The sequence below is a fragment of the Cyprinus carpio genome, chromosome A7, assembly GCF_018340385.1.
Source record: "Cyprinus carpio isolate SPL01 chromosome A7, ASM1834038v1, whole genome shotgun sequence".
NCBI lineage: Eukaryota > Metazoa > Chordata > Actinopteri > Cypriniformes > Cyprinidae > Cyprinus > Cyprinus carpio.
Window position 1 is genome coordinate 36,707,303 of NC_056578.1, and position 25,174 is coordinate 36,732,476.

The following is a 25,174-nucleotide window of genomic DNA, read 5'->3' on the forward strand; positions in this document are numbered from 1 at the left end:
TCCCACCTTATTGTATTCTCTGTTACTATAATACATAATCTATATTGCATGGACCAAAACTGACAGTTAAACTAATGACAATAGCTGCAGACATATTCATCGCAACTGTGATAGTGATCGCATAGATAGGCCTATACAGAAGTCTCTCAGCGGTCCAGCAAAAAGGGACTCCCTCTTGGGACCATCTCCCCTTTCTCCTTAACTGCCTCAAGTGACATCATCTACAAGAAAAGAAAAGAAAAAAAATCGATGGGAGAAAAGCAAAACACGACTACTTTGTTTAAATATACTCATATAAAATACGATTCTTTTTATTGTTTTAATACATAGCCTACTTGCTGTAACAACATTTGTTTCGCACGAAGAGCGGCTACTTGCAACAACAGAGGTCTGTGCTTTTGAAATCTATAGGAGAAAAAAGACGTGTTATTCTATACTTCGCAGGTTCCAGAGCTTCCTGACGGTCACAATGGCATATCTCTGGGGGAACCTGGGAAGCCGTGCCGCTTGAGATATTCTTCTTCCTTTTTCTAAACGACGAGAGCCTGTGATCTGAGAAACAAGGCAATCCCCGATGAAAATTTTTGTCTTAGAAAGTGTAACGCGTTGTATAGTTTGTTATGAATGCCAAACTCTAATATTACTTAACAGGAATGCTGGACTCTAGATAAATGGAACTGTTTGAATGAACCTTTGTCTTGCCTTAGCTTATTTTTCACACAGCCATTCATATGCATAAATACATGAGAGGCGAGATCAAAGCTTTCCGCGACGTCAACTGTTATATTCTATAATCGCTATATTAATCAGAAACCAAGGAGTGCTGTCTTTCCTCACTTGGCCAATAAAAATAAAGGATAGTACCAGGTTTATGATACGTATCATAAATAATACAAATAACAGGTTTGCTTTCAAAACGATGGGTAACAGATTATTCAGATTTACGATACATTTTTTTTTATATATATATAAAAATAAAGGCTGCATTTGGATCCATGGTTGCAAAAATACTGATGTCATATAAAACCCTTTCATTAACAGCTTTTTACACAGCTTTAGAGTTTTTTTAAGGAAAGAAAAAAGGAATTTCAGTTTCTATTTATGCATCATTGATGTAAAACTCAAGAGCCTAAAAAAGGCCAAATAAATAAATGTATTATGGCGATTGTTGCTTATTTAATCATAAATCTGATGACCAGAGGAGGTTGCAAAAATATTTGAAGCCACTGAAAATACAAAACAATTCATTGAACCTGTGTGCAAAGTTGTTCGTGCTCTTTGGTCCTAGTTCTACCTATTCAGGCACACGACGGCCCTATTAGTTCAGTGGCATATAACAAGTAAACAGAGACCCAGGGGTTAAGGTTCAGCGTCCCGTTCGAGCGACTTCTGATGACCTTCCTCCAACAATGATGCGTCTGCCGCCATGTCGAGGGCATATAAACGCTCATTAACCCTGCTGCCAAAAACATAAGGCCATAAGATCGGGCTGTCGGGTCATCTTGAGATTACACCTCTCGTACAATCAACAAACAAATAGCCTAACTTATTTTCAAAATAATTCCGATGTTTTGAAATCGATTGATAATTAAATTACCCAACGAGTGCTTGTTCAGAAATTACTTAAAGCCGTGCACTTTAGTGAAAACCGCTCCAATTAAAATCACTGCGATTCAGCCTCTTTCTTCTCCAGCCCGAGGGCCTCAAGGGGCTGCTCCTCGTGCCCATCTAATTGGTATCGTCAGGAATTCCTCAAGTATTGACCCAGCGGAGCCGGAGGGGTCTTTGTTCGTACAGACAGGCCTCCTACTGGCCATCTTTGTGGACCTTGTAGAGTTGCTGACCTCTGCTCTAACATAAAACCAGATTGCTTCTACTTTGACTATTTTAAGTGATACGCTACATTTATTAATGCTAATAGCTTAGATAAAATGACACAGAATCGACTGATTGTTAAGATGTAAAATGCTTCATATTTTAGACTAAGCTACTTTTCCGGGATAGTACTACAAATACCATTATGATAGATTACATTTGAGACGAAGAGCATGCTCTGAGCAAAGTAATGGTTGAGTTATGAGCAAAGGCTTTATAAAAGCATTGGACATAAATTCTACTAACACACAGCAAACTTTTATGTCTTTATTAAATAAAGCGATTTGTAAACTTTACAGTAAGCCTAATTGTCTGGGGAAAATAAATCCTATTTGTATTAGTCACACTAACACGATGTCAGCAAGGTTAATGAATGCAGTCCAACATCTCAGCAGTCTGAGTTAGCATTCGGAAATTCTTCTCTGTATTTCCAAAAGTGTCCTATAGAGGGAAGCACTGACTTCTGTCCAGTTGCTGTGAAATCACAAAACCTTATCATAGGTTTGCAAGTGTTGTCTTCGCAATAAATCCAGAATTTTAAGGGCGCGTTGTCACCTCTGTGTTTGACGGGCATATTGATGAGTTTTTTGGGGGTGCACTGCAATTAAAGAGAGGTAAAACTTGTGAAGAGACATTAGAGGAGTTACGGGCCCTTTAAACACTTGCTCGGTAAACCCAACACACTATAATAATCTCACTGTATTAGCTACTGTGAGAACTCACAATTAAAGGAATCGTGCCTGATTTATCGCAGTCCTCGAGTATGGCAACTAATTCACCTCACCTGTTACAAACAGCATACGTTGGTCGTGAGATTGCGTTGGCCTGTCCATACATATTCACGCCACTATTAATTAACAAAAAATATCTGAAACCGATCTCCTTGTTTTAACCCCAAACGTTTTCAAGCGTTTGACTGAACATAATTCGTCTCATTTCCTACAGTTTTGAGAGGCGGAACTGAGGCGGTTGAGCGCGACTGCAGCACCATGGAGAGCGGCTGAGCGCCCTGTTATTATTAAATTCACTTCATTCCGCTGCTTGTCTTCAGAAAGTTGATACAGCTGTAAGAGACTAGACTAGTTAAAATGTGTACCATGTTTAAGTTGTTTGTTCTATATATCAAGGGCATTTTTGTCTTCCAAAAGCATATAAAACATGCACTCGGTTTAAAATGCCACACAATTAATTTCATTTATATAAAGGTTTCATTATCGGTCAGCTGCAGATTAAATTATAACAAGCATGGTGTGTGGGTCTAAATATAACCTCTCGTAAAGAACGTTTGAGTTTTTGTCATGATAATTCAGCAGTGGATATAAAGCATTACAGGCCTTTTCGGTTTGGGAATCCAAATGGGTCAAAAACAGCAGTCTGTTTGATCAGCGTCTGTTCCGCCAACATGTATATAAAACCAGCCACACATTCTTAGATCAAATGAACCGCTTGACAAACGACCCATTCCTGTGTGCAGAAGACCCCCATCAGCAAGCAACATTTAGTGAACCGTCAGAGCTTGGATGGGTGGGATCGCCTAGCTACAGGTTAATCGATTTAGCAATTTGGGTAACATGCTCAGTGTCTAGAAGGTATTCAACTCTCCTTTTTGAAGTTAAGAGACGAGAGTGTTCTGTCTGGAGGAAACGTTGTCATGCGAAACAAAGGGGGTGGGGGGTTTGGGTGTTCGCAAGAGTTATGGCAAGGGAACTTTTTGTTTGTTTGGGATAATGGTTTGTATAAACAAATCAGTCCAAAACAAGTAGGCCTATATATGTTTACATTTATATAAAGGCCTACCCTTATTTAATTAATTAAGTTCTGGACATTTTACCACTCCCTCAAAATACAAAGACATTGGGGTGGATGCAACAAATGGCTTTTTTTTTTAAATTAATTAATTAACTTATTTTTGAAAATTATGGAAATTATATTTTCTTTCATTATAGTTTGTTCCAAATATTGTTCATTTTATGAAGAAATAAATGTGCATCAAAGTCAAAATGTGTAAAAAAAATAAAAATAATAAAATAATAAAAAATAAATAATAAAATCAAATATTTAAAAAATGAAGTAAAATAATACTTATAAATACATATAGTGCCCCAAAATGCAAAATATCTGCAAATAAATGTTCCTTTCTGATGAACTTTCATTTTTAATTGATTTTTTTTTTTTTTTTTTTTTTAGAATGTATCACACGGGTGTCTTAACAGAGTAACCACAAGTAGTTGGTCAAATTAACAAACACCTGTCTTAATTTTGAACATTAAATTATCTTTGTTTTGCCTGAAAAGTGTGGTTGTGTTTTCTGTGAACGAAATGTTTGCTATTTTATCATGTAACGCGAAGACATTCACTTTTATCAAGTGTGGTAAAAGTGTCCAAATACTTTTGTGTGCCACTGTCGTGAACAGGCAAATCAACTAACTGTCCTTGAACAGAAACTTGTTTGTTTGCAAACAACAGAATATAAAAGAGCCCTTCTCCTATAAACGGATGTGTAATTAAACCCTCTGCGTAATTTGCTTTAATATAGCAAATACACCCTCAAGTAGGCTTATGCATTTAGCAGTTAAACTGCCTGAGCTGTCGGTGTGTTAAAGAGGTGTCCTCTGGGAGGATTTTTTTTTTCACGTACTATCCTCTATCAATAGTAACGCAAATTACAATCTTTTGAGGTTTCAAGTAGGTGTTTTACTTTTATGTTGATAATATTTTCACCATCCCCCAATGGTCTTTCCGTTTTACGTCGCATCCTCTACACTAGCAGCAGGGAGCGCGCATTACCCGGGGCCGCGGAGAAAGCTTGACTCACAGTGTGATGCGTCCAGCGGTTTACATGTTCTCCCCCACAATGCTCTGACGCACAACATTCACAACTAGACGCTCGTAAGAGGTCAGCTACAGAATTGTCAGGCTGAATTATCTTACGCTGTCAGAGGGATGTGCAAAAGCTCCTTTACAGACTTCATAAATTATGTTTACACATCAACGTCTGTGTCATTTAACAATTTATATGTCATTATGCATAACAGTATTGTTATTTTGCGAAACAGGGCTACTTTTTTCTTGAATTAGTATTTGCAATTCGTTCGAATTCGACTTTGTTTTTGTTTGTTTTTCCCTGTTATTGTTAAGTTATAGAACGGTCTCCAGCCTGACACTGCAGTCTGTTAACGTTGTGATTTCCGATATATCTTCCCATACATAAATTATTTTATTTCTCTCCTATTATAAAGGAAGCCTACACAAAGACAGAACAGCTAAATATAAAGCGAATTGTTGAGGGGTTTTGCCAAGTGCATAGCCAACACTAAACTTAATTTTACCCATTTCATACGGAAGGTTTCATTTTCAAAATACTTTTCAGTAAAAAAAAAACAAAAAACAACCAAAAAAAAAAAAAAAAAAACTATCGGACTTTCGACCTGCCACCAAATAGACCTTTGCGAAAAGAAATGCCGTACCCATAGCAACGTATCAGTATCGCTGGATATATCTGCAAAAAGTAGTACAATTATTTATCACTTTATAACGCACTCACATATTATTGAAGGTAGTTAAAAATGACAAATTTATAAATGTTTTATTATAGGGGCGTCAAAGCCATAACGCGCAAGATGATCAATAACTTGAAAGTCATTCGGACACAAATTTGAGACTGATAAATACATTATTCCCATGCACAACGGTAATACACTGTCAAAGTTAACGAATGTTGTTTTATTGTAAGGGATCGGTTATGACGTTTGCCTCTCTCACTCGCACGCGAGCACACACGCGCGCTGTAGTCTCACTGCCCACGGCATGGACGTGCGCACATTATAAGGAATCAGTGTGCTCGGAGTGGCGCAGAAGGCTGCTCCGTCATGCACTAGGTGGTGTGTGATGTAATTTCGCTGCAGATATAAATATCGTCGGCAAGGGAAAAGTAGCATGGCTGAGCGGGGCTAGAACTGACGGTCAACATTTTCCAAGTTTTGTGTGAAAACAAAACAGCTTGAACACCAGTCTGAAGTGTAGTGTCTTGAGAGGAAACCCACTGAGCGCGACTTCATGCCGCTCACTAGGGTTGACCGTAGCTCTGTCCGTGAGTAAGCTGTTTTGTGCGTCTTTTTACAAATATAGAGAAAGACGGTGGTTTGGTGTCTTCAACTCTTTCAGACGCTCACGTACCGCTCAGAAGGATGAGTGTCCATTCGGCCCTATTACCAATAGTGGTCTTAGGACTTATGACAAGCTCAGTGCGCTGCGCTCCGCTGCCCGGTGGGCAGAACGGACCCGTGGAGCGACGCTGGGAGACCCTCTACTCGCGTTCTCTAGCCCGAATCCCTGGGGAAAAAAGAGATATCAGCCGGGACAGTGATTATCTCACGGGCATTAAAAGACTGCGACGTCTCTACTGCAATGTTGGCATTGGGTTTCATCTCCAAGTATTACCGGACGGTAGAATTACCGGCGTGCACAACGAAAACCGTTACAGTAAGTTTAATCTGTTATTTGAACTTATGCATGCTGGATCGGCTGTCGGATTTGAAATTGTCACCCAAATTAAAATTTGAAAAATAATTAGCCTACAGAATTAAGAAAGGTAAAAGATCCTTTATGAACACTATTAATGCACAGTGGCTGCAGTGAAAGAAATTGAATAATAAAACTTTAAATTACACGAATCCAACGTAATGCCATGTTTTATAGCATCAACAAAGCTTGCTGTAGCGCTTGCATTTAAATTTCCCGAATCAAGTCAGGTGTGGTATTGCACCAGCATCTGACATCCTGCATTACGCACACAACAGGTCTCTGTATTAATTTATTTACTTGTTGAATTTGAAAAGGTTTTCTTATGACATTAAGCTAAAACAAAACATTTCTTGGACCATAACCAATGTCTGTTCAAGGCAAATGCAATATATAACAGGCGTTCTAAGCATCTGTGTTGACGCACTTTATGTGTTCCTAAAAACAGACTCAAGAAGTTCTGGTTATGTTTGTCAACATTCATTAGAGGCTAAACAAACAGCATTTTAATCCTTAAATGAGAAGCATTGATACGAAGGTTATTACTAAGTTTTCCTTAGACCCATATAAAGTGGTTAAGGATCTGATAATAAAAATTTTATTTTTTCTGACACTTGTCAATTAAAGCTTCAATAAAATAAAACACGTATGGTGATTCACTGGGAGAAGACGTCGTTTAAAATAAAGCAGAAGTCAATTACAGATAAATCTTAGTGGTTTTACCGAGAAATAGATACAATATTACATTTGGGAAATTTGAAGAGGCGGAAAGTGTCATTTCCTTCAAAAAGGATGCTCTGGCAACTTCAACGTAAACACGTACAATTTTTAGAAAGGCAGTCATCGTTGGGAGTTGCCAGACAGGGCTAAAGATATAAGCCAAACAAGGTCATTTATTTTTCTTTGTTGTGTGTTTCAGGTCTTCTTGAGATATCTCCGGTGGAGAGGGGAGTTGTGACACTGTTTGGCGTCCGGAGCGGGCTATTCGTGGCCATGAACAGCAAAGGGAAGCTTCTCGGATCTGTGAGTATGAAATGATTTACAATGGGTTTCCGCCCGTGGATGTTCTTATCGGAGCCCGATGACATATCACCCTGTACTTGAGATGTATCCCCTCACCATCGGCCTCCCCCCTCCCCGTCCCACGGTCTCTGACAGCGCTACATTGTTGAACTCAGTTGTGGCGTGCTTCCAGTGCCTACTGGTGTTTTCATTGTGGGACGGACAAACCCAGGAACGGTAGCGCAGTAGATCATTCGGGCTACGCATTCCATTCTTAGCATTGCCAGCCAACACATGCACCTACTGTCCTTCCCAGAGTAAAGATGAACTGGCCAAAGAGACCACCCAAACACCATTCTGCTACCCTCTCAGATTTCTTCACGCACTAGTCTGGTCTAAACCCCCCAAACACCTAAACTTTTCTATGACCCAGAAATCGCGTAATTTGATGGTATAGGTCGTTTTAACCCAGTCAGGGCCATGGACCTATTAACTCGGTTGCCCCTGGCAAAACAATTCTGAAGAAAGTCCAAAGCTCTCTCCTTGATGATAAAATATGACAAACAGTTTGTTCTGTTTTTTTCCCCCTCCATAAAATTCCTCTCCATGTATGGGACGGTCTATTGAAATGTCAATGAAAATAATAATTGCTATATCATTTTCATTGTAGGCGCAGTTCACAGATGAATGCAAGTTCAGAGAAAAGCTCCTTGCAAATAATTACAATGCGTACGAATCGCTGGCACATCCCGGGATGTACATCGGAATAAGTAAGACTGGCAAAACAAAGAAAGGAAATCGAGTGTCGACGTCCATGACGGTGACACATTTCTTGCCTAGAATTTGAGCTCGCTTGGAGAGGCGCAAGGCGGAGGAACTGCGATGCACTTTCTACAGAAATTACACGTGAGGTTTAGTGTATCGTGTCATGTATGTATATATTAGACTATTTATATCTGTTGGTTTTATATTCATCACAACGTCCTCTTTCCGAGGTCGAAGACAACAATTAATTTATTTGTTTATTTGTTAATTTATCCTCATTGCTGCTACCACGTGTTCATATACAAGTGAAATTCCTACTATGTACATTTTTTTGCACTGTTTGTTTTGTTCTAAAGCAACGGTTTTGGAGTGGTAGTCGGTGTAGACGCCATATTTATTTTCTCACGAATGGAAACAAGGTTTCTAATTTTCAGAACAAATGCTGTCCAGTCATTGGGAAAGTTTGTGGAAAGACACATTTCAATTTTGAGTCTGCTGAACGATCCGTCGCAGACTCGTTTTCAATCGCGAAAAATTAAATATGGCGTCTGCGCTTGACTAAGCTCCATTTGTCCTTCGTTGGAAAGAATATGTAAGTCTTAGATCAAGCCTCCAATCGTTAAGGTGTATCAACCCTCACAGTATTAGCACTGGAGCAATATTGTCCAGTGTCTGAGCTCCTTTGTGCGGAGCTCGGATCTAACTGAAGCAGTATCGGCTTACTCTAGCTTACTGAAGTTCTACCCCTTCAAATCTGTTTTTAGCTCTGCCGGGGGGTTGAACTTTGAACTTATCTGCAGTCAATCTTTGTCACATCTCTAAGGCTCTGGAAAGAGAGAAGTAGCTTCTTTAACACACAGACATGAATTTAAAAAATCAAAGGCATTGCAGTGCAGATACTGTACCCTGAGCCCCTTTAAAGAGACATACTGTACAAAGCCAAATTCAAGTCAGTCTTTGCTGGGTGTCTGGGGGGAAATCAGTCATGTTAAAGATCAGTGTTTTTCTATGGTGGTAACACAGAAACAAAGAAATGACAGTGTTGTGTGTTAGTGAACGAAGAGTTGATGTAAAAACAACTTCCACAGTGAGTTACGAGGAGGCATATTGCCCTTTTTTTCATTTTCTACCTCATGCAGTTTCCAGCTGACAGTTTCCTACTTTGAAAGTCAGCTGACATAGAATGTTTAGTTCTAAGTTGCTCTTCTGAGTTTTCTGAGGCTACTGCTACTCTGTGAAGTTCTGGCGGCCATTGGGTCCTAGTTGCGCCTTGTCACGTTTGAGCTATCTTTACCCTGTGATTTACTTTTAGAAAGGATAATCATGTTGGAAATATTTGCAGACAGCTGTTAGTCTATACTATATGCTCAACCGGTAACCCTATATTTTTCTTTATATATTTTGTAAATGTAATATGGTGCAAAACTGAGAGGCTGCTTTAAACCTGGTATAATGATGTTAGTAAAATAAATCTTAAGATAGGATATATTCATGCAGGGATAAACAAGCTTTCATTCTTGAACCTTCAAAAATATATATTTGAGAGATATTATCTTTAAAAAAGCATTCCTTATTGTCATCATAATGGTTAGAGGCCTGCAGGTACTCTAATTGAAAGAAACTAAAAATGTACCTATATTGAAAATGGATGGATAGTCTTTTGGGCTCCAAGAAGCTCTTAAGAAGGTGTTTAGAAATTAAAGAACAATTTTGAAGCTAAACTGACCGATTGACCTCAAAAAGCATGAATACATTCGCATTGTTTTTTTTTTTTTTTTTTTTTTTTTTTAGTGAAATCTCAAAGCCGTGGTATTTCAATTGTTATATGTCCAAATTTGCAAATGCCCTGCCTGGATGTGCACATCAATTGATCACTTGATGAGTCTGAGCTACCTGAGCTAATGCTGGAGGAGGGAGGGGTTGCCGTGTTTCTCTTTAACACAGCTGTGCCAAACCTCTTTCCAAATGGACATGATTTGCATCAGTGTGGATGTTGTTTACAATAGACCGAATGGCCACTGAAGGCAAATTGTCCCTCTGACCCTCATCACAATGCAGAGCAGAACTGGCACAAAGCATTGGTCTTGATTTGTTTAACCAAAAAAAAAAAAAATTCAATATCAACCGGCATGACCTAGTAGTCTGACATTAGTGAAAACAGAACATCCTCGTCTTTAGCACAACAATGTTTTTTCAATGTTTATGAACAGGGATATATGTGGTGTATTGAAATAAACTATATACAATTTCTCTGTCAGTTCCCATACGGCTTATCTATGAACCGCCAGTTGTGTTTGCATCCATGGCAGAGCTCTAGTAAATGGGCTGACATCTGAGTCCTGTAGTAGTGTGCTCTGAATCCTGTTTTACTAAATATTGTCTGTAGTTTTATACAGGTCTTGTTAAATATTGTGATGTATGTGCTGTGCACATGATGATAACCCTAACTTAAATGGAAGTTAATAAATGTTTAAATCATACTGGTCTGAGTGTTTTTAATTCTTCCTACAAAAGCACATGAAGGTTCAATGAAACCGACAACTGTAATGGCACGAAACACGTAAAACTAGAATATCTCCCAGCATAACTATAGAAAGGGGCCTTTCCCTGGTGAAGCTAAAAATACGCTCACAGACTTGTGTCACTAGACTATGCGGGCCCGCCTGATATTTCTACAAGGACAGCACTGCCAAGACACTCTACTGCTGTTGTTTAACTTGCCAAGGCCCAGTTTACAGATTGGGTGGTTTTGCCATCCACAAAGCCAAGCAGTCACTCCTGGGAGTGGAAACCTCTCTTTCAATTCTGTGAACGTTTCCAAAGGTTCAGAGGAGGACTCCACTGCAGCCCTTCCAGGCATGCGATTCCATGAAAGGGGACCCCGTTTAAAGCGGTATGGGCCCTTTCTTTTCCTGTGTGCTGTCTAATGAGCAGATATGTCAGACTGGTCTTTGTGACACCATGATTGGCTTTTTCTCTATATATCAACTGCCAGTGCTATTGTCTTTCTTTAGTACAATCCACAAACTGACATTTTATGCAAAAAGAGTTATGCATTTCCATGTCGTACTGGCACGTAAGTGTAGGATAACAAAAGGAGACATGAATGACAAAGGACATACACACCTACCTCAGCATCCACTCAATTGTCTTTTATCTGAAACAATAAACCTTGATGTACTTTTATGTATTTATTTTGAACACAAGATACTTACATTCATATTCCACAGGTGAGGGGGGAAATGTCTACTATCGGAATTCAGATTAGTTTCTTATAATTTAGAAAATCATTTATAACATATTCAAGACAGGTTTAAATGTTATAAAAATCATGAAATAAATTAAATAATAATAATTCAGATTAGTTTCTTATAATTTAATATATATATATATATATTTGTTGGATATATATAATAATAATAAAAAAAATCATTAATATACTTTCCTTGCACCTTGAAAACATGTGTATACATATTAGTTATATTTTAATATTTAAATTTGCATTTATTATTATTATATATATATATATATATTTTTTTTTTTAAAAACAATGAATTATTAATTTATAAATACCATTATGTTTTTGGGACGTGACATCACATGACATTTTATACCTGAACTAACCCTGACTTGTCATAAAATGTCAGACTATTATATATTTTATCATGCATTTTTTTTTTGTGTGTGTGTTGGTTGCACTGCCTGACTGATTTTGTGGACAAATTATTATTATTATTATTATTTTTTGTAATTATTATATAAGCACAGTTAATCATTTTCACTTTATGTGCCTCCAAAAATACCAAAAATAATTTTAAATTCAGAAATAAAAAGCATGCTCATAATAGAAAAGGTTCAATGAAGTCATTTTAATTTGTAATGTACTTTTGAATAAATTAGACATCATGCCATTGATCCCTACTTTACAATACACAGTCTGCACTCAGTCTATTCAAATAAACCTATCACTTTAAAGCAGGACAGGCGAAGTGAGACAGGTGTGGTCACTTAATACACATGTATTCCTGGCCATGAGCTGGGGCTAAATGGAGCCCTATCATTGCCCAGAAGAATGACAACTTTTTGCTCCAATAATCTTAGTCTGCCATGTATGAGGGTTGTAAAGGCCCTCCTAAAAATAGTTTCTCTTCGCCGCCTAACTGCGTCAGTTTCATTGTCTGTCAACCAAATAAACATCCATCCACCTCTCAAGTGCTTCTTCTCCATTAAGTCGTTTGGCCCAAAACTGTCTTTATATCATAACAGGCCTTTCAAGATCTCAAGAGCACAAAGACTTCACAAGACAGGCCAATGGCCTAACAGCTCACAACAATGTGTTCGCTAACAGAAAGTATATTGAGAGTAATTCACTTGCTGATGCTCTGGCAGCCAGGTGGCGGCTGTAAGCTGAAGGGAGGAGAAGGAAGCAGAGGAGGAAGGTGGAACGAGTCACTTTGGCTACTTTGGCATTGTCTGTGGTCATGCGTATGGCCCGTCCTTCTGTGAGAACAGAGAGGCTGTGACACATGTAGAGCTTTTCAAGGGCAAGTCAAAACCACTTATGTTACAAATAACACAATACATGACCTCAGGCAATACATGTCTAACAATATAGTCAATCACAGACAAATACACTCCCATTCAAAAGTTTGGGTTTGGTAAGATTTTTTTTTTTTAAGGTTTTTGAAAGTTCCTTATGTTCAGTGTATATGAATATAACATCTTAGCTTATCATTAAATATTTAGTAAAAAGTGTAATATTGTGAAATATTACTGAAATTTTAAATAATGGTTTCCTATTTTAATAATGTAATTTATTCCTGAATTTTCAACAGCAATTACCTGACAAGATCATTCAGAAATCTATGACACAATTATTTAGTGCTCAAGAAACATTTCTTACTTATCAATGTTGAAAACAGTTGCGCTTCTTCATATTTTTGTGTAAACCGTGATACATATTATTATTTATTTATTTTTTCAGGATTTTTTGATGAATAGAAAGTTCAAACGAACAGCATTTATTTAAAAAAATAAATCCTTTGCAACATTATAATCCCTTTACTGTCACTTTTGTTTAGTTTAATGCATCTTTGTTGAATAAAAGTATTTGATATAGATAGATAGATAGATAGATAGATAGATAGATAGATAGATAGATAGATAGATAGATAGATAGATAGATAGATAGATAGATAGATAGATAGATAGATGGATAGATAGATAGAAATACATAGCATTTTCCCTAATGCAGAAAGTTTTTTTTGTTTGACACTTTATTTATTTACTTAATTTTATTTTTGATTTTAAATTATTTTGCTAGTAACACATTTTTTTGATTATAGGGAGTTTTAAAGAATAACATTTATTTGAAATATAAATCTTTTGTAACATTATATATGTTACATATTATATGTCTTTACTGTCACTTTTGATAAATTGAATGTATGCTTGCTGAATAAAAGTACTAACTTATGAACTGTATGGACAGACAGAGAGACAGACAGACAGACAGACAGACAGACAGACAGATAATCAATAACAAATACATTTTATGGGGAATATTCCCCATTTCTTTCTCCTTATTTTGCTAGCAACACATTTCCTTAGAATTATTTGATGAATAAAAAGTTCAAAAGAACAGCATTCATAGAAAACCTTTGTCATATTATGTCTTTAATAAAAGTATTAATTTCCTTCCTTCCTTCCTTCCTTCCAAAAAAAAAAAAAAATCTTACTGACCTCAAACTTTTGAATCTTGCTCCTGGAGGGCCACTGTCCAACAGAATTTAGCTCCAACCCCAATTAAACACACCTGAACAAGAATCAAGATCTTATTAGCATACTAGAAACTTCCAGGCAGGTGCGTTGAGGCAAGTTGGGGCTAAACTCTGCAGGACACCGGCCCTCTAGGACCGAGTTTGGAAGCCCCTGGTATATAGATAGATAAATGATGAAACATATACTTTCACTGCAAGTCACTTCTGATGCCAAATGCATAAACTACACATAAAATGGCTACAGTGAAACAAGCAGCTGGTGTATGGGCTGTGAGAAGCAAATAAGTCATGAAGCAAATAAGATGAATTTAAATTCCCACACCTGGTCGGAGCCACAAGCAACCACATGAATGCATCTGCTCCGACCTCCACTGACAGCGAATCCGTAGACTCCACAATCACTGTTATACCAACACACACCTGCTCTCAAACATACATAAACAGAAGCTTTTCAAAAGAGAACCCACGAGCATACAGTACTTGATAAAAGATAACAGGTATCTTTCCATTTAAAATTTATAATTATAAACATAAATAATTTGTAATCAGTATCAGTGCATTTTTCTGCACATGTAAATATCAGCACTTGCGGTTTGTTTTTGCATGTTGCTGCAGAGGGAGAGTACAGGGACTCGGATGCCTGAGGCAGTCTGCCTGAGAGTTGTATTTAGATAGGGTGTTTGTGCCTTGTGCCCTCTTTGTAGGGCCAGCTGTAAGTTGTCTGTTTGGGATACTCCAGATGTTTGCCCATAAAGACAAGGTACTTCAAACAGCTGCAACAACGTCCTAACCCCCTTGCACTTCCACCATGTTTAGAGGTGTATGCTGGGGCTTTAGCAGAGGGGAAATGACTCCGACTCTTACCCTGTAATCATGGGGCCGGCTGGCCAGCGTGTCGAGGGGGGAGGAGGGAACCTGCCAGTCACTTTCTATTCCACATCTTCTAGCACTGAGGGGAAGCCCTGAAACTCCATGAAACCTCTAGTTTCTCACCTTTCCCAAGGGAACTTGAACTTGAAACAAGTTGCTCCTGTCTGGGAATATACAGCCTTTATATTACATTATTATATATTAATGTATAAAGCTCAGAAATGAAGGCTCTTCATTGGACCTAAGCAGTTCCTTTGGTTTGGACCCTCTTTCAAGAATTTGTTGGATATTTTTTGTTAGAGAGTCAAAAAGCTTAATGTTACATAATAACAGCATATTGGTTTCAGGGGAGTTTAAATCAGCAATATATTGATTTAAAAAGTGTTTCATAGAAACTTAAAAAGTTCTTCTAAGACAAAACTGTCATGATTCATTACATTCCACAAAGTTTTTCCACAAAGTATCACACTGAAAATGGTGTAGAAATAATTTTCACTCAGAAACGGCTAGTAAATTTCCTAAATAATTACAAAGAAATAGCAAATAACATTGAATTAGAGGGACAGTTCACGCAAAAATGTAAATTCTGCCATCATTAACTCACCCTCAAGTTGTTCTAAACCTGTACGAGTTTATTTCTTCTGTACAGTGCAAAAGTTTGTATTTTGAAGAAAACAGTTTCTGGTCCCCACTGAATCCCATAGAAGCCATTTTTTTCCATACTATGGACGTCAGTGGGGACCAAGAACTGTTTGGTTACCTATATTCTTCAAAAAAATCTTCATGTTCAAGAGAAGAAAGAAACTCATACAGATTTGGAACTACTTGAAATTGAGTAAATGATGACATAATTTTGCATGATCTATCCATTAAAATGTGAATTTTTTAAGTAGAAAGACTAAAATAGTATTTTTGTGTAAAACATACTCCACGTTTTTTTTTCAGTGTAACCATTATTTGAGGAGAAAAAAACAAAAACAAAAACAAAAAAACAGTAAAGCTCCCTGATCTTTATAGCTTTAAAGGCACAGACCTTTGTACAGAATAAGAGTGGAGGATTTCATCTGGCTTTAATTAAAGTAACGCCAACAAAGGGGGTCATGTTGGCACAACATGGAACAAGAGACACCTAGTCAAAACACACTTTGAGGACTTCAAAGCGAATAGTGACTACCTGCATGCAGCACCGACATACAAATACTTCAGAGGTTTAATCAAGCCTGTGCTTCCATAACATAAACAAAACCACCTCAACCAACCCTATGGCAATAAAGAACTCAAGGATGAAATCTAACATTGAAATTAATTGCAAAATATCCTCTGGATTACTAGCAAGGAAACTGAGGATAGAGATATAAAAGTCTGAATGAACCAGTCTTGTTGATAAGTCTGTTCTGCATATTGTACTTGAAGCAAAGCTTTGAGGTTTCCACAAGAGGGCAACACATAAGTAGAAAATGTGTGCAGATGTAGTGGCCTAAAAAAAAAAAAAAAATAGAACTGCTTCTTATGATACTGAAACTGTCATGGCACATATATGACACAATATGCCATGACTGAGGTGAGACCCCTGAGCAAGACACCAAACCCCCAACTGCTCCCACAGCAATATCTGGGTGTGTGTTCACTACTGTGTGTGTGCACTTGGATGGGTTAAATGCAGAGCACAAATTCTGAGTGTGGGTCACCATACTTAGCCACACGTTACTTCACATTCACATTCAAATACTGTTCAACCAACAGGTATCAATTTGAAATTTCATATACAGTATTTTACCTTGTCCAGACACAAGGGTGTTCATCACATAATTCCATTACTCAAACATTTAAAACTATTTAATTGCATAACTTAAAAAAAAGAAAGAGTGAAACTGTGTGTATTTTACATATTGGCATTATTAGTGGGAGTTTAACTTGCAACGGCAACACAGTTTTGCTTTTATTAAGACACGATAAAGTAATACAAAATAATATCAAAATAAAAAACTTTTTAAGAAAGATTAAATATTTTATTTGTTTATGCTGTGTGACCTCGATTTTCTGTGCAAGTATAGCCGCCTGACCAGTCAAAACTGGAGGATTTCCCAAACATATATAGGCAATATGCTTTTTTAGAAAAAAGAAAAAAAAAGGTAAAGATAAGACAGAGGAATTAGTGAGAATCAATGAATTATGAATCATTTCCTGCCGTTCTGAGAATATAGTAATCATAGTCTGATTATGAGTATTTTAAAACATAAAATACTCCAATAAGAAATAATATTCTGTAATTCAGATTACAAACAATCAGTATATACAGTACTGTGGGAATTTATGACAAGGTTGACATTAATTTGCCATTAGAACTGTTACATTCAAGATGAGCTTTCGCTTCAATAAAAGGGGCATCTGAAATGAAGGAGGTCAAACTGTGTAAACTACTGGCAATATGTATTTAACTCTTATGTGCGTCAGCATCGACCCAAAAGTAAACACTACATGTGATTATCCTTGTTTACTTAACAGGGGATCTCCCCACATAGCTCAAACTACTCCAATGCACAAAGCTGCACATTTGTGAATGAGAGGCACAAAAATAACATTCATAGCCTCTCTTTAAGGGTAATCATTTTCTAAACAATACTTCTGTCATGATTTAACATTCCCTATTTGCTTGTTCAGAGTTCATTAAGAGGCAATGTGGAAGCATTACAAAATACATCCAGACAAGGACCTTTGATCCACTGGATCTGCATTACATAATAAATTATACGTTATACATTATTTTCTTGCACAGCCCAGTGGCTACTGGTATCCTTCATGGATAAATGTGGTTATTAGACCATAGAGACTGACCAGTGAATGACCCGGTGTGTGGATTACAGATTTCCTCTATAATAACTGTAGTGTTTTTGTTTGGGGTGCAGAGGCACCAGAATTTTTTGGAGCAAACTGAATGACAGCATAGGTCAGCATTCAGAGTTTCATCACTTCCTCTGCACATTTTTGACAAACAGCACAAAGCCAAGCTTTCAAAGGGATGTGACATCACGGAATACTTGTAATAATGAATAGGCTACATATCATACAAATATCACACAAATGATGAGATGATGGAAATTCTAAGGGTAACTTTGTGACTCATCAGGACAAATGCACCATTCATTAATTTCTCATTTAATTTCCTAGGTTTTGTATCATATTGTGTGTGTGTTTATTTTATTTATTTTTTTAGGTTTTGCTTGATATTACCTGTACATATCAACCATCATTTTAACGAGTAAACACATATGTGTGCTTTTAAAATCTTAACTGAAGGAAAGAAAACGTTTGAATTGAAATGGTTTATTATTATTATTAATAATGCATTTTCATTCAGTATATGTAGTTTATTTGACTCTTCTTTGTAATGAGTCATCAAGTTCAAAAATCTTATTGAGCAACAAAGTGCAGCGATTACACAGCGCCATCTAGCGATCATCGCATCGAAGAGGAATTGCAAGAACACTGCAACGGCTGCCTGGTGAATTTTCGAACAACTCGAAGAGAGATATTGTCACATATCTGTAAAGGTTTATAGGCTAACTGAATAAGATAAGATAAGAAAAATAGGACAAAAAAAAAAAACCTAATTCACATATTTTATTCAAGATCAACATCATGTCTACGATGAAATGCACATAAGTCATTTTCAGCCTTTTCATGTATGGGAATATTTACTCAAAATTACTCTTTAACTTTTCTGTAAATGCAGCGGACTCAGCAATTCACAAAATATACACAATACGTAAAAAAAAAAAAAAAAAAAAAAAAAAAAAAAAAACAAAGAGGATAAATAAAAACAGTGCAAACGAGTTATAAGTCTAAGAGTGCGCAGGTGCCTATTATAGTTTCACAAGGTTTCTCCTGTTTATATGCTCACTAAGGTGGCGCTTATTTTATAATGATTTTTTTCCTTATTCAAGGATACGTTAAAAATGCAGATCATGAAAAAAAAATCTTATGATAGGTTATTTTTCTGGGGCTTAAAGTCAAATATGACGTTGCATCTGTCTGGTAGCCTATAATTATAAAAGAGAAACGTTAATTAAATAAATGAAATTAAATATTTATAAATACATATAAAATAAGCAGTGAAGCGATTTTATTTCAATGTTTCATTCTATCAGTTCATAATTTTACTGTTCTTTTTTATAACTAGGCTATTAAAATAATTTTGATAGCCTACTTCTCAAATGTTCTCAAAATAATTTTGATACTTCTCAAATGTTCTCAAACTTCTTTCGTAGGCTACATGAATATGGAACAAATTATAGACCTAGAATTAACCCTTTTCCCCCCAATCAAACGTATTTCGAAAATGTAACTCTAAATAATGTAGCCTACTTCGTCTGACAGTGACTGCTCGAAATGCCTCTCTAAATTATAAGCAAGATCATTTTGATAAAATTGTTAATACGCATAATAGATGCAATATATATACAACTTTATCAAATTCGATCATTTATTTAGTCTTCATCGACTGTTGGATGTCCAGCGGGGTGTGTTACCCTGTTCTCAGAACTGCCAAAGAGGGGAAATGCTTATCGATTGATCTGACAAGAGGACAATTTAAAGGCCAGTTGCAGAGCTTGCGCCAAAACAGAGCAATACACAGGAGACAGAGTGTGCAGGCTTCATATCAGAACACGGCATCCTATAATTATTACAGATACAATTTAATAATGCTCCTCTTACTCTTTGTCACTGTTTGTGGAAGTAGCATCGGCGTGGAGAGCCTCCCGTTGCCCGACTCTGGTCCACATTTGGCAAATGACTGGGGAGAAGCAGTCCGGCTCCGACATCTGTATGCAGCCAGACACGGTTTACATCTGCAGATAAACACAGACGGGGAAATAAGTGGATCGTACACGCAAAGTTCGGACAGTAAGTGTACAGCAGCTCAAATCATGTGCTATCTCAGCGCTTCACGTGTGTGGGTCAATGACAAATAGTAAGGATGGCCGAGATGATAAAGAGGGGAAATCTTTTAAAATATAATTGAAAACACGTGTCGATTTCTTAGAAGTGCATTTTTATATTAATTTCAAATATTTTTTAAGACAAAGGCTATACCATAAAAATGTCAAGTGGTGTAACCATCAAGTGAAAAAGCAAGTGCGTGTACAAAACTGAATCATTAGGCTATGTTTTCACTTATTTTTAGTGGGCTATATTATATATTACAAGTTATATATTATATATTGATATATAGGCTAAATTACATATTATACAATGTTGACTAAACGTCCTGAATCAAATAATTTTTTTTGCCTGATTTATGGTTTTCGTACTGAAAATATTACCTAACGTTGATTTTTAATTAATTAATTTGTTATATGTTATGCGGATGTTATGCATCATTATTATTCTGCATCATGCGCTATGCCTTTTCGTTACTCCGCAATTTGATGCAAATCTCAGCACTGCAACTGGAACTTATAAAGTTGATGAACATCTTCGATTCTTATCCTGTTCATGTCAAATCCGTAATTATGAGTCATTTTCCTACTAATAATGTTTAAATGAAGTTTTAAGAGCTTTTTATTTCAGCTCAGACAAAACAAGAATCTTTACTTTTACTGCATTCTATAAAAACCGTATTTTGTTTCCTAAAGGTTTGGTTGAGATAAGGACGGTGGATACGGGTTGTGTTGCCATTAAAGGAGTTGCAAGCTCCCGATTTCTCTGCATGGACAGAATGGGAAATTTGTATGGATCGGTAGGTTTGACAATCAGATGTACAAAAAAAAAAAAAAAAAAAAAAAACATAAAAAAAACAATTTACAAAATAGTCTTCTCTTTTTGTATTAGCAATTATATCCTAACCCTAACCCTATTTTCTGAAACATCTGTGTTGAGGGTTTAAGGTTATTTGCAGGTGCACTTTCAGAACCTGAAAGATTCTGATTCATATACGAACTGATATTCTTCAGAGTGCACGATTTAGATTCCTGACCATAAGATAATGTGCATAATTTCAAAACAGTATAGTTAGGGTACCCTATATTATTTTACTGGCAGAGGTCAGCTGAGGCCACAAGTTTGGACATTTTCTGAAACTCTTTTAAGAACAGTGACATCCACGTCACAATAATTTAATTCTTAGAGAGTGGAACTTTGGCACTCTGCCACCAATCATAATAAAACTACACACATTTGTCAGAGATAACCTTGTTGTTCTAAGGTCACCTCAGGATGTCCTTTATGACTGTGGAAGTGTAGACAAGCCGATTTCGCCACAGACATCTAGCTTTATTGACAATGTGTTCTGGTCATGGGTTCATTACTCCCATCTGACGTTACAAACCAAGAACATTATTTTAGGACAGGACGAAAAACAGTCATCATGCATGTAACTCCAAAATGAATTAAAGTTTGAGCAAATGTCCTGGAAAACTAATTGGATACTGAACTGAAATTTGTAATAGCTGCCAAACCAATTAAAACAACTGATCACAAATTATCAATAGTGCCTTGAGAGTACTTGATATTTCAATTTATTTGACTGACCAGAACAACATACAAAAATCATGACCACAAAAATTTCCAAATAAGCTGATTTGACTGGTTTCATAGCAGCAACCTTTGCCCATGGCGGGGTATGTTTGTATAGCCAAAACCTCATTGAAAAGAAACAGCAATAACAACCTTGGCCTCTCTATGTGGTGTGCAAACAGCTATCAAAAAAACTTAAAACACACTGCAGGGCAGGGCAGGTCAATGAGACATCCATATTGCATAAAGTTGTGTGCATTCATGCTGTTTCTTTTGTTTTGCAGCACACTTACACTAAGGAGGACTGCTCTTTTGTGGAACGCATCATGCCAGATGGCTACAACATCTACATCTCAAGCAAACATGGAGCCCTTGTGAATTTGGGTGGTGCTAAAAGCAAGTTGCACAGTAAGGACAGGACTGCTGCATCTCGGTTCCTGCCCATGGTCAACACACTTTCTCAGGAACCTACCAACCACCGGTCAGGGGAACAACGCTTTCCTGTTGACCTTGAACAGGACCATCAGTTGGGCCTTGAAATAGACAGTCTGGACCCTTTTGGAAAGATCTCTCAAATTGTGATCCAGAGTCCCAGTTTCAACAAAAGATGAGTGAATAATCACTTGTGAATGTTCTAAGGAAACAACCCAGAGGTCGACTGTATAAAATCAGTCCTGTCTTAAACCAGAGCACAGGGCCAGACTTTCAGAAAGAGACAATGCTATAGAAAGTCCAGTGAAAGCAAACTGCACACGGGACACAGTCACAGGACAAATGTAATGTTATAGACTGGACAGAAAAATCTAAATCACTCCAAATGTTAAAGCTCATTGAAAGATAAACCATAATGGTGCAACACCTGCAGCTTAAATGTATTTATTTTTAATGTGTTTGTGATGACCTTGCTTTAATTATTGTGTAAAGATTTATAGCAAATAAAGAATGCACTAAAACAAACAACGCACAATACATATATTTTTGTATTTTTTTAAAATATACAGTTATTTGTTCTTAAAATCTAATTTCTTATATGCTAATGTGGTTAAATAGTAACTTGGCCAAAATCTACAGCAAATCACAACTTATAAGACAGAAGTATTCCATTCTTATATAAGCAGCATCCTCAACTACTCTAATTAAAATTGTTGAGATATTCTATCTTTGATATTGTTGACAGCATGGTACTTCCATGAAATACTGATGTATTATAAAGATATTTGGGCCTGAAAAACAGCAGAATATATTACAGCGTGTCCTTGCATGATGCCCTTGAATAACACAGAGTCCAATACTCAAAGGAAAGTTTCGTAACGTTGTGGCTCCCTCTTCTGGCGTAGTATCTAATTGCATTTTGAGATAAGGCTGTTAAATGTAATTTAAACCAGTGCCCCATTCAAACTCAAATATTATGCATGTAGCAAACACAGAGAAGAACGGGCTATAGGCCTTTATGTATATAACTGATGTGGTGTCTTCTGCAAGCAAGCAAAGTACATGTATCAATGACTTGAATAGTTTTACAAATACATGTTTCCCCCTTTTGCTGTATTGCTAAAACTCAGACCAGAACATTTTTGTCATGTAATGCTGTGTGCAAACTGTCTACAACAAAATAAAGGAAAACATATCTAATCGCATTTTCCACAATTAACAAGGAGACAAAGAGCTATGTTTGAAAAGCCATGCAGGTACAGTTTTAAAATCACAAATTTTTACACAAATTAGACATTATGCTTACATTAAAGTGAAGTTTACAGACACATGTTATGCCCTTGATTATTTTCAAATGTTTTAATGTAAATATATAATGTGTGGCAGTTTTGTAGTTTTGTGACTTTATGCTCTAATCATTTTCACAGTGGTGGTGGTAGAAATAGGCTACATTCGTCCCATGATCAGTGCAGTTAAAGGGTTAGTTCACCCAAATATTAAAATTATGTCATTAATGACTCACCCTCATGTCGTTCCAAACCCGTAAGACCTCCGTTCATCTTCGGAACACAGTTTAAGATATTTTAGATTTAGTCCGAGAGCTTTCAGTCCCTCCATTGAGAATGTATGTACATACTGTCCACGTCCAAAAGGGTAATAAATACATCTTCAAAGTAGTCCATGTGACATCAGAGGGTCCGTTAGAATTTTTTGAAGCATCGAAAATACATTTTGGTCCAAAAATATCAAAAACTACGACTTTATTCAGCATTGACTTCTCTCCCGGGTCTGTTATGAGCGCGTTCACCTCACATCCGGTTCGCGAACGAATCACTCGATGTAACCGGATCTTCTTGAACCAGTTCACCAAATCGAACTGAATCGTTTGAAACGGTTCGCATCAACAATAAGCATTAATCCACCAATGACTTAAGCTGTTAACTTTTTTAACATGGCTGACACTCCCTCTGAGTTCAAATAAATCAATATCCCGGAGTAATTCATTTACTCAAACAGTACAATGACTGAACTGATGACCGAGCCAGATAACGAACGAAACATTGACTCGTTCTCGAGTCAAGAACCGGTTGCATCGGTTTTCGGATCACCGGTAGTGATGGGAAGTTCTGTTCTTCTCCGCGAACCGGTTCTTTCGGACAGTTTGATTCAATAAACCAGTTGCCGAAAACGGTTCACCAGTTCTTTTGCGCTCGACGTAATGACTTCATTGGCGATGATTGCCCTTGATTGAAGCCTTCGGTTTACCCGCGCTCATAACATTAGCACAGAATCAGTTCAGAATCAATCACCAAAAAGAACCAGTTCAGTTCAGACGCGCTGTGTGTCAGTCTGAATCACCCATGCGCAGTATCATCAGCTCCTCGGTTCTCGAATCGCACGCGTCCGACAGAAACGGTTCTTGACTCGAGAACGAGTCAATGTTTCATTCGTTATCTGGCTCGGTTCAGTCAGTGTACTGTTTGAGTAAATGAATTACTCCGGGATATTGGTTTATTTGAACTCAGAGGGAGTGTCAGCCATGTTAAAAAAATTAACAGCTTAAGTCATTTGTGGATTAATGCTTATTGTTGACGCGAACCGTTTCAAACGATTCAGTTCGATTTGGTGAACTGGTTCCAGAAGATCCGGTTACATCGAGTGATTCGTTCGCGAACCGGATGTGAGGTGAACGCGCTCATAACAGACCCGGGAGAGAAGTCAATGCTGAATAAAGTAGTAGTTTTTGATATTCTTGGACCAAAATGTATTTTCGATGCTTCAAAAAATTCTAACGGACCCTCTGATGTCACATGGACTACTTTGAAGATGTTTTTATTACCTTTCTGGACGTGGACAGTATACCGTACATACATTCTCAATGGAGGGACAGAAAGCTCTCGGACTAAATCTAAAATATCTTATACTGTGTTCCGAAGATGAACGGAGGTCTTACGGGTTTGGAACGACATGAGGGTGAGTCATTAATGACATAATTTTAATATTTGGGTGAACTAACCCTTTAACATTGGGCCACAGTGTTACAGACTGAACCACATAGCTAGCATGTGCAAAAAAATAAATAAATAAACAAATAAATAAAAACTTATTTTGAAAAAGTCAAATCAGGAACAGTTTGTTTTCATTATCGAACAAGAATGAACAACTTTATTCACAATCAATGAGGAGCAAGAAAATTAAAAGCTTACCTATTTGAGAGAGCTTTGGTCCTCAATGTAGCTCTGAATGCAAATAAAGTTGAAGCTACGAATCTGTAAATATGATTAAATGACATGTTCTGCCATACAACTCGATATAAAGTCTATTCGTTCAGTTTATAACACTTTATTTTGACAAAGCGTAAACATTCTTAGTGAAACGAAGCTTGCTTTAGTTGAGTTTCCCTTCCAGGAGAC

The 25,174-nt window shown here is 37.0% G+C and overlaps 2 protein-coding genes and 1 long non-coding RNA gene across 3 annotated transcripts; 2 read left to right on the forward strand and 1 right to left on the reverse strand.

The window, feature by feature from the left end:
• LOC122145686 lies at positions 1-25,172 on the reverse strand. The gene is made up of 3 exons (XR_006160508.1): positions 24,968-25,172; positions 19,530-19,663; positions 1-221 (listed from the first exon to the last, which is right to left on the reverse strand). It is a non-coding gene; the product is annotated as an uncharacterized LOC122145686 (long non-coding RNA).
• Positions 5,559-11,313, forward strand: LOC109049195 (fibroblast growth factor 4B-like). The gene is made up of 3 exons (XM_019066903.2): positions 5,559-6,357; positions 7,316-7,419; positions 8,069-11,313. Exons 1-3 carry the CDS (start codon positions 6,063-6,065, stop codon positions 8,243-8,245), a joined length of 576 nt encoding a protein of 191 aa, XP_018922448.1. The 5' UTR covers positions 5,559-6,062; the 3' UTR covers positions 8,246-11,313.
• LOC109049194 (fibroblast growth factor 19) lies at positions 19,338-23,010 on the forward strand. The gene is made up of 3 exons (XM_042761025.1): positions 19,338-19,718; positions 20,450-20,553; positions 21,614-23,010. The coding sequence occupies exons 1-3, from the start codon at positions 19,517-19,519 to the stop codon at positions 21,938-21,940; spliced, it is 633 nt and encodes a 210-aa protein (XP_042616959.1). The 5' UTR covers positions 19,338-19,516; the 3' UTR covers positions 21,941-23,010.
• Positions 25,173-25,174: the final 2 nt, after the last annotated feature.

Coding starts and splice junctions, on each gene's coding strand:
- LOC109049194 (XM_042761025.1), top strand. CDS start 19,517: ATGCTCCTCTTACTCTTTGTCACTGTTTGTGGAAGTAGCATCGGCGTG. Junction 19,719..20,449: donor GTACACGCAAAGTTCGGACA/GTAAGTGTACAG, acceptor TGTTTCCTAAAG/GTTTGGTTGAGATAAGGACG. Junction 20,554..21,613: donor TGGGAAATTTGTATGGATCG/GTAGGTTTGACA, acceptor TTTGTTTTGCAG/CACACTTACACTAAGGAGGA.
- LOC109049195 (XM_019066903.2), top strand. CDS start 6,063: ATGAGTGTCCATTCGGCCCTATTACCAATAGTGGTCTTAGGACTTATG. Junction 6,358..7,315: donor GCACAACGAAAACCGTTACA/GTAAGTTTAATC, acceptor TGTGTGTTTCAG/GTCTTCTTGAGATATCTCCG. Junction 7,420..8,068: donor AAGGGAAGCTTCTCGGATCT/GTGAGTATGAAA, acceptor TTTTCATTGTAG/GCGCAGTTCACAGATGAATG.